Here is a 17,963-nt window from a genome sequence, read left to right on the forward strand (position 1 = left end):
ATTAGTCTCTGACAGTTCATTTTGGGGCCTTTGATATAGCAGTATTTTCCTTGAGTACTGTTAGGGCTCATGTTGATGACCATGTTAGGTACCAGTACATCCAGAATTTGCCAGGCGTATATGATCTGGTGCCTCTCTCCTCATCTTTGGAGAGAGTGGAGTCTCAGGTTGTTCAGGCATTCCCAGTAGTTTTTACGAGCCAGGGAAGCAATTTTTCTGGTGAAGCTTCTCTATATGGATTCAAGTTCCTCCATCTCTCCAATAGTTGTTGAGCCACTTGGCTCATATAGGGCATTGAGTGGTGATATAGGTAGTACTTTCTTCAATGATGTTGCTGCGAGATGGAAGGAATCATTATTATTGTCTTAAGATATTTGTGTCTTCTCATGAATTACTTTTGATGCAAAATTGCCACAAAATTATGTTAGTTCCACTATTGATGATAAATAATGAAAAATCTGATACTAAGGGTGGAGTGAAGGTGGTGAAAAGGTGCTGGAAGGGAGAACTAGGAGGTTATGCTTGATAGAATATTAGAAAGAACTTTCAGAGTATAGTAGTCTTGAGGTGCTCTGTATCCTTAAACTTAGAATTTTGCTAATTTGTGGATTTGGAGTAATCTCTAGATCTCTAGTTATGTGACTTGCATGTGGTAAAGTAAGTATTTAATGGCTCATAGTCTCATCTTAGATTCTATCAAAATCCCCGCTTCCATTTGGAAGTGCAGCTCCATGGAGCAGAAACTTGCTCTCTGGACTGATCCCAAGGTATTTCAGGATCAATATTGACTATCTTTTCTCTGTCATATTACCCTAGGACTATCTTGGATTTGGTCTATTACCTAGTTGACAATAATGTACATGAACCTAGTTGTACATAATGTATTATAGTTTGGTATATAAAAAGTTCATTTGTTCACAAACAGCTTCAAAGGATGACCTACTTGAGGAGTGGAACTAGAAATAACCATCATCAATCATTAATTAAACTTAAACAAAAATCTTGGTACTTTGCAGACTTCAGAACGGAAGCAGATCAGCAGTTGGCTCACACATAGCTGGAATCCTTTTACTACTCCTGCTGTTCGTAACCCAGGAAATGGAAAAATTATTGCTGTCATCAAGAATTCATATGTTTACCAGTGGTCAGATGAGGAAACTGATATTGACAAGGTTAAGAAGAAAAATGTGAGTTTTGATTATTTGTAGCTGCATACATGTATAAGTATATGTGTGTGTGTGTGTATATATATATATATATATGCTGCTACATATATATATATATATATATTCTCTCTCTATATGTCTGTCTGTCTGTCCATAAACTCTTGTGTTAGGTCCTATGAAATGGATTACCCAAAGAATTTATAGCTTCAGTTTTATGTACCATATGGTCTTATATGTATATTTTCCATTGCAGTTTAGTAACACAATACATAAGCTGATAGTGAAAGATGAGACAGTTTTTGTTGTATTTGATAATGGTGCTGTTCAAACACTTTCTAATGCTATTGCAACACGTAAAGAAGAGAAATCTGCTGTTATTGGTGAGGGTGAAACCATTTTGCATACTCATATTAGCAATGGCTCTGAAGTTATTACCATGGTGACACTAACTAAGGTAAGTTTGTGAGAAAAAAAAAATATACTTGAAATGAAATGATTCTTTCTATCTTATATTGTTATTATTCATAAGACACAAATCTCTTAACAAATTACCCAAGTTTATGAAGAGCCAAATATTGGAATTTTTATATCTGTAATATGAAATGTTGATATGACAGACAAACAGTAACATGGTAGTATTTGTCTTAAAAAAGAAAGTTAGGATACATGTTTTTCTTAAAGGTTTGATTCAATAGTACTTTTTTACTTTTGTTTTTACCTCCTGCACCAGGGATCACATCCTTATGAAAATACATATACACTTAGATTAGTTAAAAAAGACAGAAAAAATACATACATATACCAAAGGCTTTTTCTCCCTTACACGGGGGGTAGCCAAAAAGAAAAAGGCATAGAAATCACTCCCACCCATTTCATTTCCCATAAAACTACTGATTCCACTAAACTCTACCAACAGAGAAATCCCTCATACAACAAGTAAGAACCACACTAGCATGACTATGTTCATATTGCCATCCAGCTATGGAACAATACATACACAAAACAGGCCCGGCCATAGAAGCAAATTGCCCCAGATGCAATCACCGAGCAAAAGGCTACGTGATATCTTTCTTGAGTGCCGCATGGGCCAATGTGACGCCTGTTGCCATTGGCCAGGGGGGGGGGGGAGGCTTTGGTCTTTTGCAAAAGACCTGGAGCAACAGATTAATTGATACTTTTGATCATGAGATGTGCTTTAATTTCTAACATGTTTTTCAAGGAAGGAGAGCATAAAGCATATTTACTTAGTCTGAAGGAGGAGAGTACGAGTGTAATTGCATCACAAAATATTACCAACAAAACCCTAAACAGTAAAGGATTCTGCATACTGAGTACTGGAGAAATAATTTGCCTCTGTAAGTTATTTTTTGCAGTGTTGGTGTGTTTAACTTCATGGTTTTAATTAAAACTACTGTATTAGGATATTTGAAGTATTTTGATTAATTGACAATAAATTGGTGTTGAAATATTTTTGATTGCTGTTTTTGAAATGTTGAAAAGTATATATGCCTTTGATGTAGATAATGATAATGGTTTTACTTGGTGATTTTGAAGGGTCAGACAGTTCCTTAGCACTCTATAATTGGGATACACAAAACCAGCTGACATTCAAGAATCACCTGTATGAAGCAGAGGAGCTCAACCCAAGGAAAAGTGTTCGAATTTTGCAGCTATCATCCACACATATAGGAATACTAGGAATGGATGCTTCAGAGGAAGGTAATCTATACATTTATGGATGTTAGGAAATAGATATGTATAGTACTGGAGCAAGTATGAGGTCAGAGGTATTGTTTTGCTCACTTGTTAACACCTCTGTCTCCCTCACCTTTCTTTTTTCTCAATTTCCCTTCATACATATATACATACATATACCAAAAGATTTTCTCCCCCTTATAAGGGAGGTAGCCAAAAAACAAAGGCATAAAAACCACTCCCACCCATTCCATCCCTATGACACGCCACTCCCCTCCACCCTCTTCCCTCCCTCCCTCTTATCTTAGCACCTCCTGGATGACTGGTCATCCCTGTATCTTGTCCACTGCCCTGGGTCAGAAGCAGTGTCACAAGACACAGCACATCCATAGCAAGGCCGCTTCATTAAATCGGCGACCCCCCCCCTCTCTGTCCTCTTATGCAGAAAAGGAGAAGACAGGGATAAATCCCTTCAGGCTGCATCAAATCCCCCACCCCCACCCATTTCACCTCATGGATCACAACATCATCCATATACAATCATTCTCCATTCACCCCGTCTTCTGTCCTCTCCCGTCCTTCCTCAACAGACATTCCTGTCTTCCCCAAAGCCCCTTTTACCCCATCCATCCATCTCATCCTAGGTTGCCCCTTCATATTCACTCCTTCCACATCTGCCTTCCGCACCTCTTATACTAGTCTTCCTTCACTCTTTCTTTCCATGTGTCCAAACCATCCCAATACTCTTTCATCCAACCTATCTCCCAACTCCCTTTCCACCCCTGTTCTCCTCACCTCCTAATTTCTCACACTATCCAGCTTAGTAACCCCTATCATACTTCTCAGACACTTCATCTCAAACACATTCAGACTCCTCTCTTCCTCTCTTATGTTCCATGTTGTTGTTGTTGTTGTTGTCATTCCCTAGACTGTCTGTCCGAGCAGTCCCGTCTCCCCAAGGAATGCCACAGCTGAAACTGGGTTTTCCCACAAATCCTTTATAGAGTGTATGTTGTGTTGTTTGCGTGCATGATTGTGTATAATGCAGTCTTCCATTATATGTTGTATGGTATGGGGTGAAGTGTTACATCCTGGGCAGCTGTTCACAATGCGGTCATCCAGCCTCTTCTGGTAGCTTAGAAGTGCTGGGTGATGGCCGCACCACAGTCTGGCCAGGTGGACTCTATCCTTTCATGGGAGAAAGGATTCAGAAGGGTGGATATTAGGGGGTCTGGCATGCAGCAGTGTGTTGTCTTTCAGTGTGTTAATGGAGTGGTGAGTGATATGATTATGAATATGTTTCCGGAGGCTGGTATTTGGTGGTTGTGGAGGAAGAGAAGAGAGTATCTGTGTGTGATACAGGTCTTTGGGTGTTGTTTTAATGTTTCTTGGTGTGTGTAGGTGTTCTGCTATGTAGTGTAGCGGGTGTGATGTGTTTGTGGTGGCTGCAACAAGTGTTTGTGTGCCTCTCATGTCGAGGTGGTCCTTGACTTTGAGGACTTTTGTTTCATGGTGTAAATGGTCTGTAGGTGTTGTATTTGTGCAGCCTGTAATTGTTTTTAGGGCTTTGTTTTGTATGATTTGAAGGGTGTTGTGGTGTCTCACTGAGATTAGGAGCCCATGCAGGACTCGCATAATTCATCACTGAGCGTATGCATTGTTTGTATATTGTTGTATTAGTTTCTTTGTTTTGTTCAAATGTTGTTCCAGTGATTGACCTAAGTGCGTTAAGTCTAGGTGTGCATTTGTTTTTTATGTTTGTGATGTGTTGTTTGAAAGACATGGATGTATCGTATGTTACACCAAGAATTGTTGGTGTGTTTGTGTGTGGTATTAGAGTGTTGTTGATGTAGAGATGAGGTATGTATTTGTGTTCTTTTGTCCAGTTGGTGAGAAGTGTTGCTGTAGATTTGGTTGGAGCTATTTTGAGTCTGTTTGTGATGAACCATATGTTGAGTGTATCAAGGTATGGCTGGATTATTTCTGCAGCTTTGTCTGTGTTATGATGTGTGCATGTGATTGTTATGTTGTCTGCGTAGGAAGAGATTTGTATTTCTGAGGTGTCTGGTGTGGGCAAGTCATGCATGTATAGATTAAAGAGTGTGGGGGATAGAACAGAGCCCTGTGGTACTCCATTCTTAATGTTTCTGATGTGTGATGATTGGCCATTATATGACACGTAAGCATTCCTACCTGCCAGATAATTGGCCAGCCATCTTTTGGTGTTATTGTGCATGTCTGTGTTATATATTTTATTTGTTAGGTTGTGGTGGGGGATAGCATCAAAAGCTTTACTAATGTCTAATGTTATAAGAAGTGTTCTGTGGTGGGGCCTATCTGAATTGATGCCATCTAAAATTCTTTGTGTGAGGTTTATCAGAAGAGTGTTTGTGGAGTGTAGGGCCCTAAAACCGTGTTGTGAGTCAGTAAGGGGAATATGTGATGTGACAAATTTAAGTATTAGGCGTTCAATGACTTTAGAGGGGGTGCAGAGAAGTGTGATTGGGCGGTGCGATGTTGGGATTGTTGGGTCTTTGTTCGGTTTTGGAATGGTGATTATTTTACCATGCTTCCAGATGTTGGGTATAGTGTTGTGTGAATAGCTGTAGTTTGCAATGTTTGTGAGTGCGTGTATACCTTGTGGTCCAATGTGTTTTAGGTGGATGTTACTTATGTTATCAGGGCCACAGGCAGATGAGTGCTTGAGATTTTATTATGTGTTTTGTCTGACTGTCTATGAAGGGTGTATAGTCTGAGTCTGTGGGAAAGTCTTTCTTACATCGAATAGTGCGTTGGTCGTCAGGGTGAGAAGTGAGATGGCTTGTTTGTGCAAAATGATTTATGAGTGTGTTTGCTTGTTGTCTGTTTGAGGGTAGATTGTCTGTTGTTGTGATTATTGCTGCATGAGAGCGTGTTGTGTTACTGTTGGATAGTGTAATGCTGTTGAGTGTTTTGTACAATTTGCTGGTGTTTGTTTTGTGATCAAGTGTATTGATGAAAGTTTTGCCAATTTTGTGTTTTTTGTTCATGTATTTTATTGGCAATCACAGTGTTTAGTGTTTGTATGTGGTCTGCTATGTTTTGAGGGATAGGTGTGGGGGTATTGTGTTCAAGTGTGTTTCGTTGTCTGATGAGGCCTTGGATTTCTGGTGTGAAGTTGGGGTTGTGTGATTTTCTGTTGCCTCTAGGAATGTATCTCTTGTCTGCATTTTGTATGATTGTATTAAAAGTGTGCACAGCATTGTTTATGTTTGTGATTGGTGTACTGTTAAGTGTTTCAAAATGTTGTTCTGTCTCTTCAGTAAAAGCTTCCCAGTTAGCTCTCTTGTAATTGGTGTTTGTGTGTCTGTGGCCAACTTGGGTGCATCTTGTTTTGGTGGTGATGATGATTGGAAGGTGGTCAGAACCAAGGGTTCCGACCACTCTCCATGATGTTGTTGGGGTTAGGCAGGGGGAGCAGAAGGTGATATCAGGAGAGGAGGGAGTGTATAGGGCTTGGTGTGGGATATGTGTATGATTATGTGTGTTGTTCATGATAGTCAATGAGTCAAACTGAGTCTGTATATCAAGCCCTCTGTCTGTGTCAGGGTTGTTGACATACCAGGCAGACAACTTGGCGTTGAAGTCACCACCCATGATCAGGTTCGGGATTGAGGCTAGTTGGCTAAATTGAGGCCTGAAGGTGTTTAGAACTGTGGGGGATGATTGGGGGGGGAATGTACATGTTAACTATTATCAGTGTTGATTTGTTGCCTGTGCGGATTCGAATGGATTGGAATTCTGTAGTGTTATCTGTGGTAGGGAGGAGAATTTTGGTTGTGGCACTTGTGTCCACAAAGCAGATGGAGTGGTGGATCAGGGTGATGAGTCCACCGCCATTGCCGTCGGACCGGTCTTGTCTGATGGTAGTGTAATTATGAAATGATGGTGTTTTGTGTGAGTGTCTTAGTTTTATTTCTTGTATAATAGCAATGTGTATGTTGTGTTGTTTAAGAAAGTGTTTGAGTTCATGTTTTTTCGTGTTAATACTGTCAATGTTGTGTTGTAATATGTTGATGTGTGTTCTGTATGTGTTGTATGTTGCCGTTTGGGTTTGAGGTTCGGGTGTTAATGGGGAAGGTATAGGATCTGGGTTAGAGGGTGGGAAAGGAGAGATTGGGGACAAAGGAAGGGGAGTACTGATTGGGGATAAGGGCAAAGGGAAATTGGGAGTGGGTAAGGGTGCTGGCTGTGGTTGGGGAGGTGGGAGTGGGGTTACTGGAGGGCAGGTAGAACATGTCCAAGTGTTTGTTTATTGGGTTGTCTCAGCAAGTGTTGTACAAGTGAGGTGGGCCCAGTTTTTGCACATATTGCACTGAACTGAGCCCTTTGTCTGTCTGCTCGAGGTAATTGGTTTAGAGCATGTTGGGCATGTGTATTATGTGGTGGGCCCATGATTGCTCTCTACATCTCCAGCTAAAAGTAGAAGAAGAGGGGTGATCACCGGAAAATCACCCCTCGGTGCAGAAAAAATGTAACATTGCATGTTGAGAAAAAGGATTGTGGTACTCCCCAAGGCAGTCGTAGCTCCTCTTGGGGATCGGTGCCACCTGCGTAGAGCCGGTGGCCAGGGCTGGTTGCCGCCATTTGGCCCCCAACTCTTGGGGTTGGGGGGGTGGTCCCACAACGTAGACGCTGCGGCTCCAGGACCTGTTCCATGTTTCTGCCCCATTCAGTGCTATTGGCACAATCACTCCTTCATACAATCTTTTCTTAGTATCCATTTCCAAATGTCTATTTCTCATTACATTTTTTAATCCTCCAATGTCAATCTACATTCTACCTCCACTCCTCCCTCCCTCTACTATATATGATCCAATAATCTAGTGTACAGGTGTAGTATATTATAAATTTCCCACGCTGAGCAACCTCATTTTGTAGGAAAGGGCATATAAGTTGACAAAAGTATTAAATTCAATAGATTGCCTTTGATATATATTCCGAGAAAATAGTTGTATTAGTTGGATTAAATTATCTTAACTAGTCAGGTGTAGTATACCATACCATTGTTATTACTAGGTGGGAAACTAATACTTGTGGACATCAAATTTGGCCTTGTTACAAGTAGCAAAAAATTGAAGATGTATAGGAATCCACCTCTGGCTTGGAACACAGGAAGAGAAGTTATTTTGACAGAAGGAGGTTCTCTTGCTGCTGTGCCCTTCACACTAACTGTATCAAACCTGGCTACTGTCTTTGGCTCAAGAACTCATGGTAAGTTTCTCATAATTGTTGATAGCTCTTACTAAATTATACAGTGGTTATTCAATATGTAATAGAAATGGATGAAGATGGGGACATTACAGTAAGTCGGTTGAAACTGTTTTACATGCTTTTGCCTCCATCATCCTTTTTGTTGGCTACAAGTGGCAAGATGTTTGCATGTGCATCTCAGTTGAGCCTCCAACTAAATATATTAACCTGTTGTTTTATATCTATTTTAAAAGAGCAATGGCAGTGCATACCATCAGAAGATCTTTTTGTCTATTATAAGTTCAGACAGGAGAGGACAGAAGATAGGGGTGAATGGAGAGAGGTTGTGTATAGATGATGCTGTGATGCATGAGGGGGAGTGGGTGGGGGATGGGGGATGAGGAAGTATGGATGAGAAAAAATTTGACGCAGCCCAAAGGGATTTCTCCCCGTCTTCTCCTTTTCTGCATGGGGGGACGGAGAGGGGGGGTCGCCGAATTTATGAAGTGGCCTTGCTGTGGATGTGCTGTGTCTTACGACACTGCATCTGACCCAGGGCAGTGGACAGTATGCAAGGATGACCTGTCATCCAGGAGGAGCCAAGATAAGAGGGAGGGAGGGGTGTGAATGGTTTTTATGCCTTTTTTTTTTTTGGCTACCTCCCTTATAAGGGGGGAAAAGCCTTTGGTGTATGTTTTCGGACCAGCACCCTAAGGTTTGGGTCTTTTAATGTGCATGGATGTGGTACAGATGAGAGTAAAAGGGAAGAGATAGGTAGTATGTTTGTGAGAAGAAAGATGGATGTGTTGGCTTTGAGTGAAACTAAGTTGAAAGGGAAGGGTGAGTGTAAGTTTAGGAGAGTAAGTGGGTGGTTATCAGGAGTGAAGAGAGGGCGAGGGAGGGAAGGGTGGCTATTCTAATAAGTGAAGTGATAGGTAAATGGGTAGAGGAGTGGAAGGGGGTTTCCTCAAGGATAATGTGGTTGAAGGTGAAACTGGGAAAGGAGATGTGGGTCTTTGTAAGTGCATATGGGCCGGGCAGTGAGAAGAGTGTAGAAGAAAGGGAGGCCTTTTGGATAGATTTAAATGAGTGCATAGAGGATTTAGGGAGAAATGTCACTGGTACTGGGAGATCTTAATTCTAGTGTAGGAAATGGTCCAATTGATGGAGTGGTTGGGAAATGTGGAGTTCTAGGAAAGAATCGTAGTTGAGAGTTGATGGTGGAAATGTGTCTAGAAAGAGAGTTGATGATAGCAAATACAGTGTTTCAGAAGAAAGTCAAGCATAAGTACACATGGGAGAGGGTGGTGGAGGGAAGGGTGGTAGATAGAGCGTTAATGGATTATGTAGTGGTAAATAGGATTATGATAGGAAGAGTTAAGGATGTACATGTGCTAAGGGGAGAGGATGGGGGAATATCAGATCATTTTTTGGTGGAAGGTAAGTTGAGAGTGGAGGATAGATGGAGAAAGAGGAAAGGGACAAAAGGTAGGGAGGTTCTTAGAGTGAACTCCTTGAATGAAAAGGAGAAGGAGTACGGAAAGAAGCTGAAGGAGGAGTGGGAGGGAGTAAAGGATGGAGTAGAGATGGGTGTGGAGGAGGAATGGGGATGGTTCAAGGAGGGAGTCATAAAGTGTGCAAGGATGGTGTGTGGAACAAGAAGGACAGGGGGAAATAGAAGAAAGGGTAGTGAATGGTGGGATGAGGAAACAAAGAAGGTTGTAGAAGAGAAGAAGCGAGCATTCACAGATTGGTTACAAAAGAGGAAGAGGGAGTCATATGAGAGGTACAAAGAAAAGAAAAGAGAAGTAAAGCAAATGATAAAGGTTGCAAAGAGGAGAGCAGATGTGAAATGGGGTAAGAGTATGACAGAAAATTTTGAAAGTAATAAAAAGATGTTTTGGAAAGAAATTAAGAGAGGAAGAGGAGGTGAATCAAGTAGAGAAGAAAAGGTAAAATGTGTAGATGGAGAGATGATAATGGAAGAGAAGGCAGTAAGGGGAAGATGGGCAGAATATTTTAGGGAGTTGCTAAATGTGAAGGAGGATAGGGAGGGAAAGATAGTTGTAGTGGGAAATGCTAAGAAAATGAGAGTGATGAGTGAGGAAAATGGAGGAGAAATAAGGAAGGATGAAGTGAAGGCAGTTGTTAAGATGATGAAAGCAGGTAAGGCACTTGGTCTGGATGGATGCCATGCAGAATGTCTGAAAAAGGGAGGTACAGTGATGGTGGACTGGTTGGTGAGGTTGTTTAATGTTTGCTAGAGAGAGGGTAGAGTGCCGGAGGACTGGAGGAGTGCCTGTATAGTTCCACTTTACAAGGGAAAAGGGGACAAGTGTGAGTGTAGTAGTTTCAGAGGGATTAGCTTGTTAACCACTTCCATATGGTGACGCCTACGTAGGCGGCATGAGGAGCAAGTGGGTACTCGATGATGCCGACGTCGGCATCTTGATTATATTTATTGTAGTCGTACCTACGTAATCTCCATCCTTTCTAAACTGGCTTCATCAATTTTCTATGGTTATCAAAATACACGAGTGAAAGAGAACGAATGATTGAGCTCTGACTTTATTTTTTATAATGCGATTATTATGACGCAACATCGCACGTCGGGCAGCTAATGCTGCCAGACGTGCGATGTGCCCCGGAGTGAAGAGGTTAAATGTAGTTGTGAAGGCTTATGGGAGGATCTTGATTGAGAGGATTAGGAGAGGAACAGAGGGAGTAATTGGTGAGGAACAGTGTGTATTTAGGACAGGTAGAGGTTGTGTAGATCAGATCTTTGTAGTAAGACAGATATGTGAGAAAGCTATAGGAAAGGGGAAGGATGTTTTTTGGGCTTTTATGGATCTGGAAAAGGCTTACGATAAGGTAGACAGAAAGGCACTGTGGGAGGTTATGCAGATATACAGGATAGGAGGAAAGCTTCTAGGAGCTCTCAAGAGTTTTTATGAGAGTAGTAGAGCTTGTGTCAGGATTAGAAATGGAGAGAGTGAGTGGTTTGAGGTAAAGGTGGGACTTCGTGAAGGATGCGTTATGTCGCCCTGGCTGTTCAACTTATACATGGATGGGGTAGTGCGAGAGGTAAATGCAAGGGTAGTGGGTCAGGGATTGGAGATAGTTAAAGAAAATGGAGAAAAGTGGGAGGTGAGCCAGCTATTGTTGGGGACGACACTGCGCTTGTGGCAGGATCGGAGGAGGGATTGAGAAAGTTGGTGGCAGAGTTTGGGAGAGTATGTGATAGAAGAAAGCTAAAGATAAATGTGGGTAAAAGTAAGGTGATGAGATGTACAAGGGGTGAAAGTGGCAGTAATCTGGAAGTGAGCATTAAGGGAGAGTGACTGGAGAAAGTGGATAGTTTTAGATACTTGGGTGCAAATGTGGCAGGAAAAGGTGGAGTGAAGGTGGAGGTAGAATGTAGATTGAGAGAAGCGAGTAAATGCCTTGGTGGAATAAAGAGTGTAATGAGGAATATACATTTGGGAATGGATGCTAAGAGGAGACTGTATGAAGGAGTGTTTGTGCCAACAGCACTGTATGGAGCAGAAACATGGAACATAAGAGAGAAAGAGAGAAGGAGTTTGAATGTCTTTGAGATGAGGTGTCTGAGAAGTATGATGGGGGTTACTAGGCTGGATAGAGTGAGAAATGTGGAGGTGAGGAGGAGAACAGGGGTGGAAAAGGAGTTGGGAGATAGGGTTGATGATAGAATATTAGGATGGTTTGGACACATGGAAAGAATGAGTGAAGAAAGACTAGTAAAAGAGGTATGGAAGGCAGATGTGGAGGGAGTGAACATGAAGGGACGTCCTAGGATGAGGTAGATGGATGGGGTGAAGGGGGCTTTGGGGAAGAGGGGAATGTCTGTTGAGGAAGGACGGGAGAGGATAGAAGACAGGGGTGAATGGAGAATGGTTGTATATGGATGATGTTGTGATGCATGAGGTGGAATGGGATGGGGGGTGAGGTAGTATGTGTGAGCAAAATTCGACACAGCCCGAAGGGATTTCTCCCTATCTTCTCTTTTTATGCAAAGGGGGGGGGACGGAGAGTGGGGGTCGCCGATTTAATGAAGCGGCCTTGCTGTGGATGTGCTGTGTCTTGCGACACTGGTTCTGACCCAGGGCAGTGGACAAGGTGCAGGGATGACCCGTCATTCAGGAGTTGCTAAGATAAGAGGGAGGGTGGAGGGGTGTGGAGTGTATTCAGGGATGGAATGGGTGGGAATTATTTTATGCCTTTCCCTTTTTGGCTACCTCCCTTGTAAGGGGGAAAATCCTTGGTATATGTATGTATGTATATATAAGTTCAGATAAAAAGATTACAATAATAATGATAATGATCTGATATATTTGTTCCTCATAAAGGCTTAGAGGAAAAAATTGTGGATTGGGTGGGAGTGGGTATGTACCTTTTGACTTGGCTACCTCCCTGTTAAGTGAGGGAAAGCCCTTAGTATGTATATATATATATATATGTATATATATATATATATATATATATATATATATATATATATATATATATATATATATATACCCATCTGGGGTATTGGCTGCATGTTGTTATGGCAAAGTAGCATGCAGTTGATACTTTAGGGTCTATATGGGGCACCCCTACAGACCAGAGCCACACATCATTTTGTCTGTGATAGAGGAGGACTCTGCTCACAAAGAAATTATGAATACTGCCACCAAGTATTTCCACTTGGATCGTAAGAGGCGAGAAAAACAGGATAGGGATTGGGACCTGGCATCCTTCTCCTTGTAGCCCCACAGGGGACATTCCTAAAAAAAAGTAAAGGCATAAGAGGGTCTAGGAGTTTTCCAACCAGCACCCTAAGGTTTGGGTTTTTTAATGTGCTTGGATGTGGTACAGATGAGAGTAAAAGGGAAAAGATAGGTAGTATGTTTGTGAAAAGAAAGGTGGATGTGTTAGCTATGAGTGAAACTAACTTGAGAGGGAAAGGCAAGTGTGAGTTTGGGAGTGTAATTGGGAGGTTCTCAGGAGTGAAGAGAGGGCAAGGGAGAGAAGGGGGTGGCTATACTAGTAAGTGAAGTGATAGGTAAACATGTAGTGGAGTGGAAGGAGTTTTCCTCAAGGATAATGTGGATGAAGGTGAAACTGGAAAGGAGATGTGGGTTTTTGTAAGTGCATATGGGCCTGGTAGTGGGAAGAGTGGACAGAGAGGGGGGGTCGCCGATTTAATGAAGCGGCCTTGCTGTGGATGTCTTGTGTCTTGTGACACTACCTCTGACTCAGGGCAGTTGACAAGATGCAGGGATGACCCGTCATCCAGGAGGTGCCAAGATAAGAGGGAGGATGGAGGGGAGAGGAGTGTATTGAGGGATGGAATGGGTGTGAATGGTTTTTATGTCTTTTTTTTTGGCTACCTCCCTTATAAGGGGGAAAAAGCCTTTGGTATATGTATGTGTATATATATATATATATATATATATATATATATATATATATATATATATATATATATATATATATATATATATATATTTCCCTTTCTCCAAAGCCTGAATGGATTTGTCTTCTTTTTTCTGGATGAGGGAGGGGGAGGTGATTCAATGAAACTGCCTTTCTGTGGATGCACTGCTTCTGAGCCAGGGCAATGGGCAGGATACAGCGATGACCCATCATCCATGATGAATTAAGATGGGAAGGAAAAAAAATGTGGTGGATGGGAGTGGAATGAGTGAGAATGGTTATGTACCTTTTGACTTGGCTACCTCCTTGGTAAAGAGGAAAAGCTTTTGGTGGTGCCAAGATAAGAGGGAGGGTGAAGGGAAGTGTATTAGGGATGGAATGGGTGGGATTGGTTTTTATGCCTTTTTCTTTTTGGCTACCTCCCTTATAAGGGGGAAGAAGCCTTTGGTATATGTATGTATGTATTCTATTTATTTATTTATTCATTTTCTCCCCATTTTTGGAGTAGCATACTTTTCACATATAAATATGGTATCGTTTTGCCATATTTGCTCAGTAGCCAAGTATTTATTTGTTTTAATTTGATTTATTTAATTTTTATTTGTCCCACAGAAAATATGGACAGTTTAACAGATACTTGTCTTCGATGGCCATTGGTATCATATGACTGGGAAATAAAGCCAGAGGCCACCATGACAATATTTTCTAAAAAAAGTGAAGGGTTAAGCAAAATCATACAGATGCTCAAGCTTGGATCAGTGACGGAAGATGTGTAAGTAGTTTATGTTTAGTTAACTGACCAGGAATGAAGTGGATGGATAAAGAGAAAGGGGTATTGGTTAAAAGAGGAATGTCTGTCAAGCAGGAAAGAAAGAAGGCAAGAGAGGTAATAGCGGAAAGAGGTTGTGAATGGATGAGAAAAATTGTGCAGCCCAGATGGATTTCCTCATGTCTGTTTTGAAAATTTTCAAGCGGATGAGGGGGGAGGATCACCATGTAATGAAGCAGCTGAGATGAACCAACTTCTGCTGTGAAGGTCCTGCATCTTATTGCATTGCCTCTGACTTGAGCCATGGGCAGGTTGCAGGGATGATCCTTCATCCACAAAGGATAGAAGTGACAACCAATGGGTTTTGGATGGGTGAAAGGTGTGTATGCTTTGACTCAATCACCCTCACAGAAGAAGAAAAGAACACGTTGGTGTATTTATGTATATAGCCCTGTTCTTAGCTATCTGTCTATATATGAAGGCCTTTTTCCCCTTACCAGGGAGGTAGCCAAAGTCAACAGGCATTTACTCACTCCCACCCATTTCATTCCCACTCATTCCACTCCCATCCACCACCCTTTCCTTCCTCTCATCTTAGCACCTTATGGATGACAGAAGTAATGCAAAGAATGAGTGAAGAAAAATTCCTAAAAGAGGTGTGGAAGGCAGTGGTGGATGGAATGAACATGAGAGGATGACCAAGAATGAGATAAATGGATGATGGGGTGAAAGGGGCATTGATCAAGAGGGGAATGTCTGTTGAGCAAGGAAGGGAGAAGACAAAAGATAGGGGTGAATAGAGAGTGGCTGTGTATAGATGATACTGTGATGCAAGGAAGGGAAGTGGGGGTTAGGGAGTGGTTATGTGTGAATGATATTTTGATGCAGCCCAAAGGGATTTCTCCCTGTTTCCTATTTTTCTGCATTAGGGGATGGAGAGAGGGGTTGCTGATCAAGTGAAGTGAACTTGCTGTGCTGTCTTATTCTTAGTTGTAGGTGAAAGAAAAAATACAAGCATGGAGGGTGCAGGGGTGTGGAGTGTATTCAGGGATGGAATGGGTGGGAATGACTTTATGCCTTTTCCTTTTTGGCTACCTCCCTTGTAAGGGGGAAAAAGCCTTGGTATATATATGTATGAAAGAAAAAATACAGCACCTTCAAATGAGACCGTGTTAGTGTATGTTTTCCTCATTCACAAAAACTTGTGTTCCACCCATAGCACCAGGTATTTTCAGATAGATGGGTGTAATACAAAAACTGACCACCAAATCCCACCATAAAATTCTTTCCAAGAGAAACAGAAACTACACTAGTATGATAACATCCAGGTTACCATCAAGCACTAAAACAATATCAGCACAGAATAGACCTGGTTATGGGAACAAACTGCTACAGATGTAACCATCACAAAAAATATTCTGAATGCCTCATTCAACACTGTCTCACCCTAGCCTTACCCATACAACAACAATATTTCTTCCTTGAGTGACTTATGAACCAGTTTGGTGGCTGTTGCTAGTTACCTGAGAGCTATGGATCTCCTGCAAGAGAGATCTGGTGCAACAAATTGATTGATTGATTGATTGTCTTTACAGTGTAGCTAAGGAAGTAACTGCCCATACAATCCAATTAAAAGACGTAGATTTGGTAGAAGAATGTGTCCGCAGTTTTGAACAGTTTCCAGAATCATGCATAGTTGATGTTCTTAGCTTCTACATGCAGCATGGTGAAGGGTCGTATGACAATGACAATAAGGATGAAGGTAATGTACTCCTCCAACTTAGACTGTGTTGTGAATTTGCTGAAAGTTTAGATAATTGTGACACTAGGTCCATAGTCCAGTTTTTGTTGTGATATTGTAGAGGATAGTCGTCATTACAATGTAGAATTATAACTTCACAATTTACAATTTTTTTATCAAAGATTTCTTATGAAATTATAAGGTTTGATTTTATATTATTGATGGCATATATTCATTAAAGAAACTACATGTTCATATTCGTTCTCTTATTTATATATATAGCTGAAATGAAGGAGTCCATTAATCCCTTCAACGAGAAGCAAATGGCTCTAATCAATGGAGTCTTGTCAAAGCCATTCACAGACATTCAGCTTCTAGCAGAACTTCCTCGACTCTCCTTCAGTTTATCATTGAAGCTCATTAAATATCTACAACATTTAATAACTGAAGGACAGGTAAGTTGTCTATGTGCCAAAAGGCTCCATCCCCCTTATAAGGGAGGTAGCCAGACGATAAGTTAGCAGAAACAAATAAAGTAAACCCATTGTTATCTAAACTAATTGGGTCTGACAGGAGAAAGCTCCTTTAAGAGGAATGTGCTCCTTATGTAGGCTTTGCCTTTGTTCACATTGATCTTAATATATATATATATATATATATTTTTACATATATTGTTTGTGTGCCTTTATTTATTTATTTCTTTGATGGGAATCGCACATTCAAATTACAGGCACCTGTGGAAAAGTCCAGTGATGAGACATGCAAGAAGATCCCATTGCTGCAACAGTTGTGCATTTGGTTGAGTCTCCTCCTGGACACCAATTATCACCAGCTTGTCATGACTTCAGAAATTTCAATACATAAATTGTTATTGACTTGTTTGAATGAGATTAATACTCTTGTAAGTTTTTCTAAACTATAATTAGTATATGTGTTCATTTGTGCATTGTATGCACAAATGAACTTGCCATTCTCCTGTGCTTTCTCCTTTTTTCAGCATTTCACCTTTCATTCTCTTTTCTCAGTGGCTTTCCCATCTTCAACCCTAGAATTTCCCATTCCACAGCTGCTTTTACTGTTTTCCCCCACTCTATAGTCCTACTGTTGTCAGTCCTTTCTTTTATTTGTCCCTATTACTTCACCCCTTTCCTACTACATGTGATACCAGATACCTAAACTCTCAATTTCCTCTAGTATCTCACCCTTTACACTTACATTCAACTTGTCATTGCAGTACATGGCAACAAGTGTGATTATATTTTTTAAATTATATATTATATATTTTTTCTCACCAGTTCGTTCATGTTTGATTACAGCGTACGTTTGTTGAGAACATGGTGGACATAGAACCCTTGGCAAGACGCATAATGGAAGCCAAGACTCTGCCAGTTAATCAAGCTGCAGCTCCATACTCTATTGAAAGACTCATGATTCCTTTGTAGATTTTTTTTGCCCATAATTTAAAATTATTTTCATCTTCTGACCCATTAATCATCTCAAATGAATATATATTTTTTGCTCATTTAAAGCAATTAATATTTGACCAGCACATGTTATTTTAAGAAGGTAATAAAATTGAACAATGTTTTCTTGAGTAAATTACCTTATATATTGAAAATTATATAATATAAATATATACAGTAGAAGCCCGATTTAACGGATATCAATTTAGCGGAAGCTCAAATTAGCGAACTGCAAATAGCAATAACAAAAATGCTCAACTTAGCGGAAATGGTCTGCTAAGTTGACCATTTTCCGCTAGCTGGCCAGACGCGCGTCTACGGAAATAGCTCAATATAGCGGGAACGGTCCGCTAAGTTGAGCATTTTCCGTCAACTGGCCACATGCGTGTCTCAGAGCCCAATGTTACCAGATGTTACCAGATTGTGGTGGTGGAGTCAAGGAAAACTTTATAATTTAG

The 17,963-nt window shown here is 41.0% G+C and overlaps 1 protein-coding gene across 2 annotated transcripts in view; it reads left to right on the forward strand.

Moving 5' to 3' along the window:
* The window catches only part of LOC143026558 (nucleolar protein 11), a 28,967-nt gene extending 11,340 nt beyond the window's left edge, over window positions 1-17,627 (forward strand). For both annotated transcript variants that reach the window (XM_076187142.1, XM_076187141.1), the window contains exons 2-11: window positions 1,017-1,187; window positions 1,420-1,620; window positions 2,386-2,521; window positions 2,721-2,885; window positions 7,920-8,114; window positions 14,145-14,304; window positions 15,897-16,063; window positions 16,325-16,497; window positions 16,773-16,943; window positions 17,359-17,627. In XM_076187142.1, coding sequence (XP_076043257.1) covers window positions 1,017-1,187; window positions 1,420-1,620; window positions 2,386-2,521; window positions 2,721-2,885; window positions 7,920-8,114; window positions 14,145-14,304; window positions 15,897-16,063; window positions 16,325-16,497; window positions 16,773-16,943; window positions 17,359-17,484 — 1,665 coding nt within the window. In that variant the 3' untranslated portion in view covers window positions 17,485-17,627. The remainder of the gene's footprint in view (window positions 1-1,016; window positions 1,188-1,419; window positions 1,621-2,385; window positions 2,522-2,720; window positions 2,886-7,919; window positions 8,115-14,144; window positions 14,305-15,896; window positions 16,064-16,324; window positions 16,498-16,772; window positions 16,944-17,358) is intronic.
* The last annotated feature ends 336 nt before the right edge of the window (window positions 17,628-17,963 follow it).

The sequence above is a fragment of the Oratosquilla oratoria genome, chromosome 6, assembly GCF_046742065.1.
Source record: "Oratosquilla oratoria isolate Oo_2021 chromosome 6, ASM4674206v1, whole genome shotgun sequence".
Lineage (NCBI taxonomy): Eukaryota > Metazoa > Arthropoda > Malacostraca > Stomatopoda > Squillidae > Oratosquilla > Oratosquilla oratoria.